Genomic DNA, 12545 nt, shown 5'->3' on the forward strand with positions numbered 1-12545 from the left:
GAAACCTTCTAAAGCCTCCATCCACGAAGGTCACTTGGCACAAACAAGTGTGGTTCACAGGTCATGTACCTAAGCATGCTTTCATTATGTGGCTCTGCTGTCTAGATAGACTCCCAACTCTGTCTAGGCTTAGAAACTGGGGTTTGATTGAGGATGATTCTTGTCACTTATGTGAAATCTATTTCGAGACAAGAGATCATCTCTTCTTGCGGTGTTAATATGCTTATGACCTCTGGAGGTGGTCTCTCTCTAAGATGAAACTTCCTTTCATGCGTTTCAACACATGGGATCGGCTGCTCTTATGGCTTCAATCTTCCCCAAATGATAACAAACTGACTACCCTGAAGCTTATTCTAGCGCACACAGTCATTTATACTCTTTGGCATGAAAGAAATGCTCGTGTTTTCACTGGTATCCACACTCCAGTTGAAGGACTTTTCAACCAGATCGACAGGAGGATCCATGACATCTGCCTAGCAAGAACCCGCTACCCAAAGCTTCAGGATATTCTCTTGATTTTGGTTTCGTTCTCTCTCTCCCTCTTAACTCTGTTTGTCGCTCTATTTATTGTATTGGTTCTAGTATCGGGCTTGTTCACCCCGGAGGTCGTTGTCGTTGTATTTAACACCCTTATATCTAAACTATGTATTACTCTATGATGTTATAAAACCAGAAATTTTAAGGAGAAAAAAAACAATCGACAATTGGATTAATAGCTCTAACACTATTTTAGTATGTGCGGGTCTAACTCACAATCAAGTTAACTCATATCTGAACAGATACCACATTTATAAAGATTCATTACTTAAGTACCCAACCAATGTGAGGCCTTCTAATAATATTATATATATAGTAACTTGTCATGATTTCTCATATAATGTTTTCTTTTGAACAAGCAATGTTGACAAATATATAAAATAAAAAACAATAACAACATGCAATATACAGAAGTGATTAACATTTGTGTATTAGCTCCATTTTTATTATTATTATTATTTTTATTTTTTTGTATAGATGATAAATCTACTCAGAAGTACCAAAAATAGTCCATCAAATAAAAGTAATTCATCAGGACTCAACGTCATCATATTTTTCTGATATAATTTATAGATGATGAATGTATCCACTATCAAATAGCTAGGCATGAACAGCATATATATCTGTAGATACAAATAGTAAAAAATCGCATTTCAGAAACTCAAGAGCGGCAGGAAAATAATAGAAAGCATCACAACAAATTATGAAATCCACTTCTTATAAATAACTCTATGGTTGAAGTAACTGTGCTTGGTGGGAAATTGTACTAATGCCATTAAAATGGGAGACAAATTGATGCAATATTTTAACCATTAATGAGTAAAGTAAAGTTGAATATAAAGAAACTATTAATACATATAGTGGACAAAGGAAGGACGAGCCAATCTTTAACACCAAACATGTTCCAGACATGTTTCTTACCATTAGATTTTGTCCAAATTGAGAACATCATTGAAGAAAATAACAACTCCATCACTTTTCATCGTGTTGCTCTTTTCTAAATTTACATAGAGATAACTTTTGTGTGAAAGAAAATGCTGGTGTTGCGTTTCCTGTTCGTGTACTGTGACAATGATTCCGTAAATTTCAATATAGAACATTCGAGATTTTCTTTTGTATGGTTAATCTCATACTAGCTAATTAATTTATTTTAGAATCATATAGTTAAATTATTATTATTGGAATACTTATTTATAGTGATTTAATTAGGAGATACGTTGATTGAACATTTGGTACGTATTAAAAAACGTATAAGCTTTGAAGATGATTTCTCTGTTATTCATCTTCAAGGGTTGCTGAAATTTTTTTTTCCGATGCTCATCTCCATTTTCTTCTTCATTCTGTTATTAAAAACTTCGTATCAGTTTCAGCTCATTTTCATGATTCAATGTATGAATACTCGAGCCTTTCCCATGCACCTTCTATGTAATCTCTTATTTTCATTTTCCAAGCATATAGTATTTATATTGTCAAATATTTTAATACTGTACGTCGAAACAATCTTCGCATTCTATCAACACAAACATGTAACTATATTTATAGAAATAAACCTTATAAATTTTAAATTTGTGCAATTAAAAATTTTAAAAATATATTAAAATAATGATACTACAATTTTAGGCGGTTAAAGTGGTCGTCTAGGCGGTGTTATAGCGCCTAGCGCCTAGACGGAGCGAAGACAAACGCCTAGAACGCTTTTTCGAACAATGTTAACACCTTTCAGTATATTTTTTGTTGACAAAATATATTAAAATAAAAAAATAATTATTCTATATATTTTCAATGAAATATCAAGAAAAGGTCATATTGTAGTTTAAACATTTCCTAGTACAGAAATATAGAACGAAGTTCCATATATGAATAATGTATACACAATTTTATCAGAAATAATATCATGATGCTGTTTATAAATGTATTATAATATAACATATTATTTTATGTCCTGTTATTATATAGCATGTCTATCTTTATATTTCAGAAATAGAAAAGCAAAAAAAGAGAGAAGACATAATAAGAGAAAAGCTAGTTAAACTCTGATAGGGTAAAACTGTAAATTCATAAATTGTTTCTATTTATATCTTGATATTGTTTCATGTTATTATTACTTTGACTAATTTAAGTAATTATGGTACTAGTTAGTGGATAGGTTTGTTTTTAGTATTATTCTGATTTAAATTGTTGTTTAGTGCTCAATTTATATATTTTAGCATGCATGTAATAAAGCATTACTGACAAAAAACAGTAGCGGATATATATAACTAAATTATTAAGAGTACAAGAAGTGGGACTAGAAAATCCGAAGATTAATACAACAACTTATTTATATTAATTATATGCCGGAAATGCATGTTAATATGTTATAAAATACTATGTATTAATTGTACATTTTATGCATCAAGGCTATATGTTCTCATCTCCCACCACATTAGTGGTGTTGCTTCTCGAAGACTTAATGTTCCAACGAGACCAAAAGAGATAGCTAAGAAAGTTCAAGAGACTAAGAACCGCTAAAAGCCAATAAAACAGATCGAGCCTGTCCTTATTCAGATCGTTCTCCCCAAGCCACCCTTTAGAGTCGACGGACGTAGAAGTAATCTTGTTGACGACCGAAACGAGCACCGAGCTGAAGTAAAATCCAAAGGAGTAGGAACAATAAGTCAATGCCATCAAGAATGATTCCATGCCCTTTGCAGATTGTTTGTAAAAGAACTCGATTAATCCAACGGCTGTAAACATCTCGGAGACCCCAAAGATCAAGAACTGTGGCGTGATCCAAAAGATACTCAAGATTCTACCGTCAAGAACTGAAGAGTCTCTACGCTTCTTCTCGAGCATTGCAGCTGAAACCATTGAGAAAGTAGAGAGGAAGAGTCCGACACCTATCCGAGTCAATGGAGGAATGCCTGAGTTATGTCCTGTGAGCTTACGTGCAAAAGGGACTAAGAGAGAGTCGTAGAGAGGGACGAGAAATATGAGCAATATGTAAGGGATGGCCTGGAGTGAAGCTGGAGGGATGTGGAAGGAATTTGAGAGACGAGTGTTCATGGAACTTCCTTGTTGGACCGAAAAAGTTTGGAGCTGAGCCAAGATGGTGTTGAAGACGATGGTGCTTGCGAAGATTGGGACAAGTGAGATTAAGGTTTTTACTTGCTCTACTTGTGTTACTGTGCAGAGCCTCCATGGACTCTCCTTTGTGTTTGTTTCTTGGATTTTGATGCATGCCTTGTCCAAGAACCTGCCCAAACGTTAAAACCCAATCGTTAGATTTAATTATATTATTCTCTGATTTCATGCTTATGTACATACGTGTGACATATATTTTATAAAAGAAATATTCTAAATTTTTTTAAAAAAATGTTAATACTTCCTTGAGCTTACGTTTCTACAGTTTACAGATGGATTTGATTAAAAACATGAACGGTTTTGGTTTTACTAGAAAAAAGAAAGGGAGACGTTACACGTGAACGGATAATGGAAGTAAACAAACAACCAATATTTGGATTCTTTCTATTGAAGATTTTGTCAGGTCTTAATTATAAGAAAATATATATAATTATCTATAAATGATAAAATGAAAACGACCAAAAAGTGAAATATGAATGATAGAAAAAGGTGAAATAATGAGTTCATTGTATGACTATGACCTGAATCGAGGAGTGTGTGGTAAAGTGGAGGAGGGTACGACGTCGTTTGCGACATGGTGGTCTCCATGAAGCATTCTTGGGTCAGAGGGAGACACAAGCTTTCTTTTTAATATGGCAGCCACAACAACCTGAAATACAGAGACCGTTATATATGATTATTGTGTATATATAGATATATTATTTTTAAAATATATATATATATATATATATTAATGACAAAAGAAGTGGCTATCAGTTATTTTCAAAACGCACAATTATAATGTTTTGCTTAAACATCAGCTTCTCTCTTTTCATATGAGTCAGCATGGACCAAGCTGTTTTAGCATTGTCTTGTCCACACACGTGAAACCTCACTTTGAATATATGATCTATCCTCTATGTATGTTCCTAACTTCTTCTCTCAATAAAACCAAGTGGATCGAATTTCCTTGGCGTATATAGATTTGTATACATGCGAAAATCTATTTATTATAATAATTATGGCAAATTTTATAAATCTGTAAAAAAAGAAATTGATACGAGTATTATATAGTTATGGATGTTCGGACAGTTTCAGTTAAGAAAACATGATAGATGTAAATATGTGTTAACAAAATGATGACTGATCATTTCGTAACTTGTAACGTTATCATAAACCGTAAGTTTTGGACAAAATATATTCGGGTTTGTCAACGATAAGGGGGTCAACATTAGCGCAAACTATGGAAAGTGTTCTTCCTTTTACGACTTCTATGTAAAGTGTTATTATTCCGTTGTAATAGTAAAAAATCATAATCAACTTATATCAATATTTGATTGTCTCAAATGTTTTATTATATAATTTTTAGCGGGTGGAGACAGAAGTCAACTCTATTGTTTATATGTGTGGTTGGTCTTAATTTTTTCCATATAAAAAATATGCTCACGGGTCCAAATTAGATGGACTCTATTGTTTATGTATCAGTGTTCCAAAAGCTAGAAGTTCTAGGTGTCCGGTTCCGCTCCGTCTAGGCGCTAGGTGCTATAGCACCGCTTAGACAACCGCTTTGACCGCCTAAAATTGTAGTATCATCATTTTAGTGTATTTTTAAAATTTTAATTGCACAAATTTAAAGTTTATAAGCTTTATTTCTATAAACATAATTATAGATGTTTAATATATTATTTAAAATAAATTGAAAGAATATTTCTATCTATTATTTTGTTTTTGATTTAATATTTTTATTATTTTTATACATTTTGTATAATTATGTATATAATATCATATATATATATATTAGTTTATAGTGTAAATGTCTAAACCGTCTAAACCGCCTAAAACCATCTAGATTTTGATTAGACGTTCTAGGTGGTAGGCGTTATGTATACATATGCATGCAGACAAAATTGGGAAATATACGTCTCATAAGATTTTCGTTATATATAAATCGTTTTTTGACACAAATATATATTTTTATGAAGTCAACTATTTTGGTTGGTAAAAAATCCAAGAGTGTGATTTTTTAAAAGTAGATATCATCATATCAAAGCATATATTAAAAAAAAAACGGATAGTAATAATCATATTTAAAGTATGTAGTGTAGAAAAATAGCAAAGGATTATCTATAAATAGAGCCATTATGAACATGTCTTCTATGTGTAAAACATACTTTATTAAAAAAATATAGGTTCATCCAGTGACCTCTGTTTTTTAGTTCTACTGTTTGGAACTGTCGTAAACCCCACTATTTTGTGTTATTTTTTTTTTGGTATCAAAACAGTAGTATATCTCTCTGCAGGAGAAGAGTTTGGTAACTATTTAAAATTTTTAATAAATTCTATAGAGTCAATATCTCTGTTTCTTATAGTTTAAAATTTAATGGAATATCCTTAATGCAAGAAGTTCAGTATAATTAATATAAATGGTCATCGATTTATATTCGTATGGTGTAAGAAAAGTTAAAAGGAGAACATGAACCTACTTGGGCAATGGGAGTGAAGATGCTTCGACGTGGACGTTTGTTACGAAAATACATAGTACCGGAGACTAAGCTAATGAGGCCTATAGTCATGGCTGCAGCAGAGACTCCGAACCCAACGTCCATGCCCGAATGAGTTTGAACCCAAACTAGGAGAGTCAGAGCGATAAGCTCTCCCATTGAGAATGCAAAATAGGCGGCATTGAAGTAAGACGAGAGTCGTTTAGATTGTTTAGGATGCGACTGAGAGAACTGGTCCGCACCGTGAGCTATCATGTTTGGTTTCACGCAGCCACTTCCTAAAGCCACCAAGTAGAGTGCCATGAAGAAGATCATTGCCTTTAAACCTTTGGCTTCTTCACATGTTTGGTCTATCAATGGGTTACACTTTGGTGGCTTTAGTTGGGGCAAATGTGCTTGTACTGATAATAGTATGAAACCCTGGAAATACACGTGGCAATACAGAGTTAAACGACAATAAATCCATTAGAAAGTTTCGGAATGAGAAACTTTGATCTTAACATTAATTGATAATGTTGAAGTTAGGTGTTTGTAGCGCTGGTATTTTCGTAAATCATTTATATAACCGTGATGAGATCACACAAAAAGCATGTTGCCTGGACTTACACACGTAAACTAATTACGTGTATGAACATTATATTTATATAACAGATTTGGTTAGGTAGCCTTGTGATTTATATTTTAGTATTGAGTAGGAAGTTAAGAAACTCAGAGAATTGTACATACATATGTGTAAAAAGAAATGGAAAGAGATGAACATACAGAAAGCTCGACGAAGCCGAAGATGAGGATGGTCCAGAAGCTGCCTAGAAAGGCGTCCGAGAGGTAGCCGCCGAGAAGGGCGAAGATAAAGATGGTGCCGACAAAGTTGGTGACAATATTGGCCGCTTTAGACAAGGGGAAATGCATTTCGTTTATTACATAAGTTATAAGGTTGTTCCCTACCGCTGCAATCCCCATAATCTCAAAGGCTTGTAGTCCTATAAAAATAGAATCAAAAACCACTAATCAATAAGAAATAATATAACCGAGAAATCAAACATTTACCAAGGTCCATGGAATATAGATTTATCGTTAGTGGGACCAAATTTTGGATAAGGTCGAGTTCTTATGGACCAAGACACCAAAAAACAAGATGATCCATCTAAGGCTACAAACAAATCTTGATCACTAATTAAATTTTTGTGAAATGATATATATAGAAAGAGAGATACCAAGAACAAAGAGAGCAGCTCTCATGCCACCATGTTTGTTAGGGTTGGAAGGTCTCCCTCTCCAGTCAACACTTTCTTCTTCAGCCAATTCCCAATTATTCATCTCATTACTAACCTCCTCTTGTTCCCATTTGTTGCTTTGTTTGTTTATCTCTGCCATCTCTCACAAACCCACAACCAATCCAAAGTTTCTCTCTCTATATCGCTACTTTAGTTGTGCCAGAGAAAGAGAGATATTGAGAGAGAGAGAGAGAAGATAGAAGAAAGATTGGCTTATTATTTGGCTTGTCTTTAGTATCTTGAGGACAAATAGAGTTGGCTTATTGGCCCTTCAATTTATAATAGAGAAGAGATGAAGAGAGGGGGAGCCAAAGTCGTTGACTCTTTGGCCTTACGTATAACACTAAGTGTAGATTCTAGGCAGAAACGAAAACGCCGTGCGTCTCTCCTCTCTCACTATTCCTGCTTTTTTTTTTTTTTTTTTTTTTTTTTTTTCTCACAGTGAAGCCCCACCCGCACTTTCTACAAAAGATGTGGATCTCTCTCCCACCACAAATATTCCATTTTAAAATAAAATATGATTCTTAATTATGATAGTTCGGTTGAATTTTGGAATGTTATAAAGTATGTAAGTATGTGTATGTGTGGGTTTGTGAAAATGATGGGCATACATAAGAGATGGTTAAATACAATAGATATTTAGATTTTATGCCTTCTTGATGTTTACTTGTTGGGTCATTCTACTTTCATATACTTTTTCAACGTATATATATGAGTCAGAAGTTTGTGTCATTATATGAATTTCCAAGATATAGCTCACTGTCATCGTGCATGTTTAAAGTATTTGGTTGTAGTTTAGTGGGATTATATATGAAGGGTCGTAGTGTATTTGTTGATAAGGATTGTGTTAATTATATTTGTATTGCTTTTGTGTTGTGCTATCATACTCTGTTTCTCTTTCACTGTCTCCTCATACTTTATTTAGGTCCAATACATGATACCCCATTACTAAACACTTTCTTGTACGATAAACATCTTAAATCTTCCGGAATAAAATTATTACTCTTAAATTTTCTAGCAAAAAGATAAATTTCTAGAAGAAAAAAATTGCAAAAAATTATACCAAAATTTCAAATCAGACCGGTTAATTAGGGTTTTTAAATTGCACTTCCACTCTTTTAGAGACTTATAGATGTGCTTGGTTTGCTTCAAACTAGTTTTTTTTAAAAAGTGTCCCCATAATTTGAATACTTTAGTCTGGTTTGTTTAGTGTAAAATTTTCAAATTCTATTTATTATTATTATTTTTTTTTTAATTTGTTGTCTCTATAACTTCTTCAGATTTTAATTTTCTGATATCGTTCCCTCTGATTTGGACAACCTTCAGAGGCTTTTGATAATATTTATTTACTTATTTTTAAATTTTTGTGTGGTTGAACGACAAAAAAAAATTAAGTGTAAACACTACGTCACTTTTATCATAAAGATGCTAAACTACCCTTTGGTTATGAAGATTTATCCATACGTGGATTTGTATCATCGTAAGAGTTTCCAGAACCATCTTTTATCTTATGCATTTGGAGCATTCGAACATGGTCTCAATTTGATTTTTTAATTTTATTTTAGAAACTTAAAAATATGCATACATAGACTGCAATCTATTCTTTTTGTGTTCATCACATCAATAGATCTTTCGGGATCTATTAGTCTCTTTCTCTGCAAACATTTTCAACGTGAACGAGACCCCAAAACAAAAATCTGGTATATGACACATATGCGAGAAAATGGAGGTTTGTCTTGGACTCTTGGGCTCTTGGCTCATTTTGTTAGGGAGGACATGGATTTTTTTCATGCAAAGATATGCTTAAACTGCTTATGTTTTAGTCTTTTGATTCTTTATAAGCATATCTTTGCATGAAAATAACAACATATATATATATATATATAAGATTGTACAAAATGTAGTGACTATTCTAGTCATAATGTGATAATTTTTGTTTAGTACAACTTAACCGCATGATCAGCTGCATATAAATAAATAAATAAATGTTAACATGTGTTGTTTAGCAAACTCACCTTAAAAATTAGTATACCATGAGGCATGAGGTCAGGTGACATGACAAAACAATCTATCATTTTGTACTAGTTTAGGAATATTGTAATCAAATTGGTTTAACTTTAAACTAATCTCGCTAATTATTTTTATTATTTAGGGGTTAAGTACATCCATTTTCGTACTTTTTTATTAATTATTATTGTCTTTCACTTTCCTTTTCGTCCTTCTTTTTTTCATACTCTGAAACCTGGTCGTCGATTGCGTTTTCTTGGCAATAAAGCATTTATAGGTTGCCACTTTGGATTTTCCTCAAGTTCCACATCCTATACGACTCTCTTGACTAATATTATCCTCCAAGCTCAGTCTACTAATAAGATGATATATGTGCGTATGTATTTGATATAGATATATATATGTATGGACAAATATATGCTTTTGCAAAATGACAATAAGAAAAGTAGTTTTTGTGGAAATGTAGTTTCCAAAAAGCTTAGTTATGACTTAAAATAATGTGACGTGCTTACAGAAGATTTGTCATAGTAAGACTAATGCAACTTTCTTGGGTGCTTGACGGTAGTGGTTGGTGATTGGAAGGTAACATTTCACTGTCTTTGATACTATTAAAAAAAAAAATGATGACAGAAAAGTTTGAGAAATTATTCAATTAAATTATGATCTAAAAGGTTAAAAATGCGATTTAAATGTTTTAAACGATATTCTTTGAATCTGTTCAAGATGATATACATATTGGTACATTCATGTTTAGCTTTTTTTTTGTTTTTTTTTTAAGTTATTTAATTCAAAATAATAACAGATTGGTATGTCGTAGCTATAAAAGTAAAAAAAATATATTAATACTCTATCTACTTCAAGAGAAATTGTTAGAAATATTATTTTTTAAATATCATTTTTTTAAAATTCTTTTTTTTGTGGTTATTTTCATTTTTGTCATCTTTTACACAATTACAATATGTTAAATTAAAATTTTAAATTATTTTTAAGGTTTGGTTTCTCAATTTTACATTTATGATATAGTTTTTAGGAGATAAAGTTTAGTATTTGGAATTTAAAGTTTAGAATTTAATCATTTATATATAGAAAATAGTATTATTGAAAATGGACAACAAGAGAGTGTATTTTTATAATTGACAAAAAAGAGTGTATTTTTGCAAAAAAATATAGAAAAATTATATTTTTGCAAATAATATATTTCATTTTAAGAACCGTTTTACAATTTTTTTTATAATGTATACATTTAAATTTTAAATGCGTAGGTTTAATAAAATATCTTTTTACTATTTTAAGAACCGAAAGAGTAGTAACCGAATTAAATAAACCGAAACTAATTCGAAGTACCGAACGCCTAGTCTTTGACACGGGAAACAATTATTTAGACACAATTGCTACATATTTCACTGTATATGGACATTAAATCAAAATAAGATATTGAATTTTTTCTTTATAAATTAAATAAGCTAATAAAATAGCTACCGTAATTTTGCATCAAACTAATAATATGAGTAGCAAAGTTGTGAGACGTGGTAACATTTCTCTACAAAATGTATTAACATATTTCATAAATGTGTCACTAGTTTTGTTTAGAGAAATTTTCATTACAAAATTTGTAGCCATGTTATATTATTATTATATATATATATATAATAATTTCAGTTTTCAAGGCATTTTAAATGTTAACTGTGAATAATAAGAAACTAAATAAATTGAATATGACGCTAAAACATAATCTCTTCAATTACTCTGAAGTATTGAAGACGGATAGATGCATACCACTACTTCTTTTGGTCGGCAAATAAGTATCACTATAAGACTAGGGATCGTAAAATTCACAATGCCTATAAATGCATTTGTCGGTAATTCAATATAAAATGTATATTATCTTAAAAGCCTATTGTATCCAAGTGGTTTACCGTCGTATCGAATGATTCCCTCTATTAGTCTAATCTAATCTGATACAAAAGGTATATCGTATGAAGGAATCGGCAGGTCAGGTGTTGGAGTGTGTTTCACTTATTTGAATAGGAATGATTAGATTTAAGGAACATTTATGAAGTGATTTTTTAATGTTCTTTTGTTTAAATGCAAATAGCAATATGGTATTTTGATCTCTGTGTGGCCTAGGTAGTATGAAAGACAGGGAAGCAAGTCAAAAAGGTTGTCGGTGTGAATTAAATTAAAACCCACCAAGACATCATATCAATATATCATGTTGTTTACTCTAAACATTACATTATGGTTCCATTTTGTTTAGCAAGTTTTTGCTTAGTTTCTAACATTACATTACATAATTATGATTCCATTACCCTCACGAAAACAAAAGTCAAATGCAGCGTAAAAATCTTCGTCCAGTTTTATAAATTATAATATTCCAAGATAAGACGTGTGTTAATTATATCGGTTCTGATCGATTTCAGACTTTAAATATCATAATTTAACCACAATTATGTTTGGATACAAATACAATGTGAAATTTTTTCATTTTGCTAGACATAGAAAAAGAAAAAAACTGTGTAAGTTATTAATGCCTTTAAAATTTTCTATATACCCCCATCTAACTAACATGCAATTGTCGTTTGTGAAATGAAAATCTACTAAATGGTCAATATCCTTTAGGATAAGCTAAGTGGCATTGTCACCTCTACAAGGATCTTCAAGCACGAGAGCTAAACTCCTTGCAAAAGAATGGTTTGTTTTGAATATGATTACAACGTTAAACTATGAGACTACTCATCCTTTAGTTGTGGATCAAACTATGTGTCTAAACACCGATATCAAAAATGTGATTTACACATTCATTTTAATTAATTTAAAAACTGGTTTTAGATTCAAGAAGAATATATGGACCCTTAAATCTAGTAATTATAACCTAGATTCGTCAAATCTATAGTTATTAAAGAAAAAAACAAATGCAGTATTGGATCTATTGTACACGCGGCAATCACAGGATGGTTAGTCGGCTTGAAACTGGAAAAATTGATGTCTAAGTTCCAAGTGCAATGCATCTAAAATGACTATAATGAAATTTTGTATTTATATAATACGTATAATATTAAAGAAGATGAAAAAAAGAACACAGGTGGTGTGAGTTTGAAAATTTGAATCACAAGTACAATGAAAA

General features: G+C 31.6%; 1 protein-coding gene across 1 annotated transcript; it reads right to left on the reverse strand.

The window, feature by feature from the left end:
• Positions 1–2766: 2766 nt before the first annotated feature.
• Positions 2767–7913, reverse strand: LOC147941079 (protein NRT1/ PTR FAMILY 4.3). Its single transcript, XM_087460336.1, has 5 exons — positions 7355–7913; positions 6903–7120; positions 6123–6560; positions 4182–4309; positions 2767–3772 (listed from the first exon to the last, which is right to left on the reverse strand). The coding sequence occupies exons 1-5, from the start codon at positions 7512–7514 to the stop codon at positions 2938–2940; spliced, it is 1779 nt and encodes a 592-aa protein (XP_087316462.1). The 5' UTR covers positions 7515–7913; the 3' UTR covers positions 2767–2937.
• Between the last annotated feature and the right edge of the window lie 4632 nt (positions 7914–12545).

The sequence above is a fragment of the Camelina sativa genome, chromosome 7, assembly GCF_030686135.1.
Source record: "Camelina sativa cultivar CO46 ecotype springtype chromosome 7, ASM3068613v1".
Classification (NCBI taxonomy): Eukaryota; Viridiplantae; Streptophyta; class Magnoliopsida; order Brassicales; family Brassicaceae; genus Camelina; species Camelina sativa.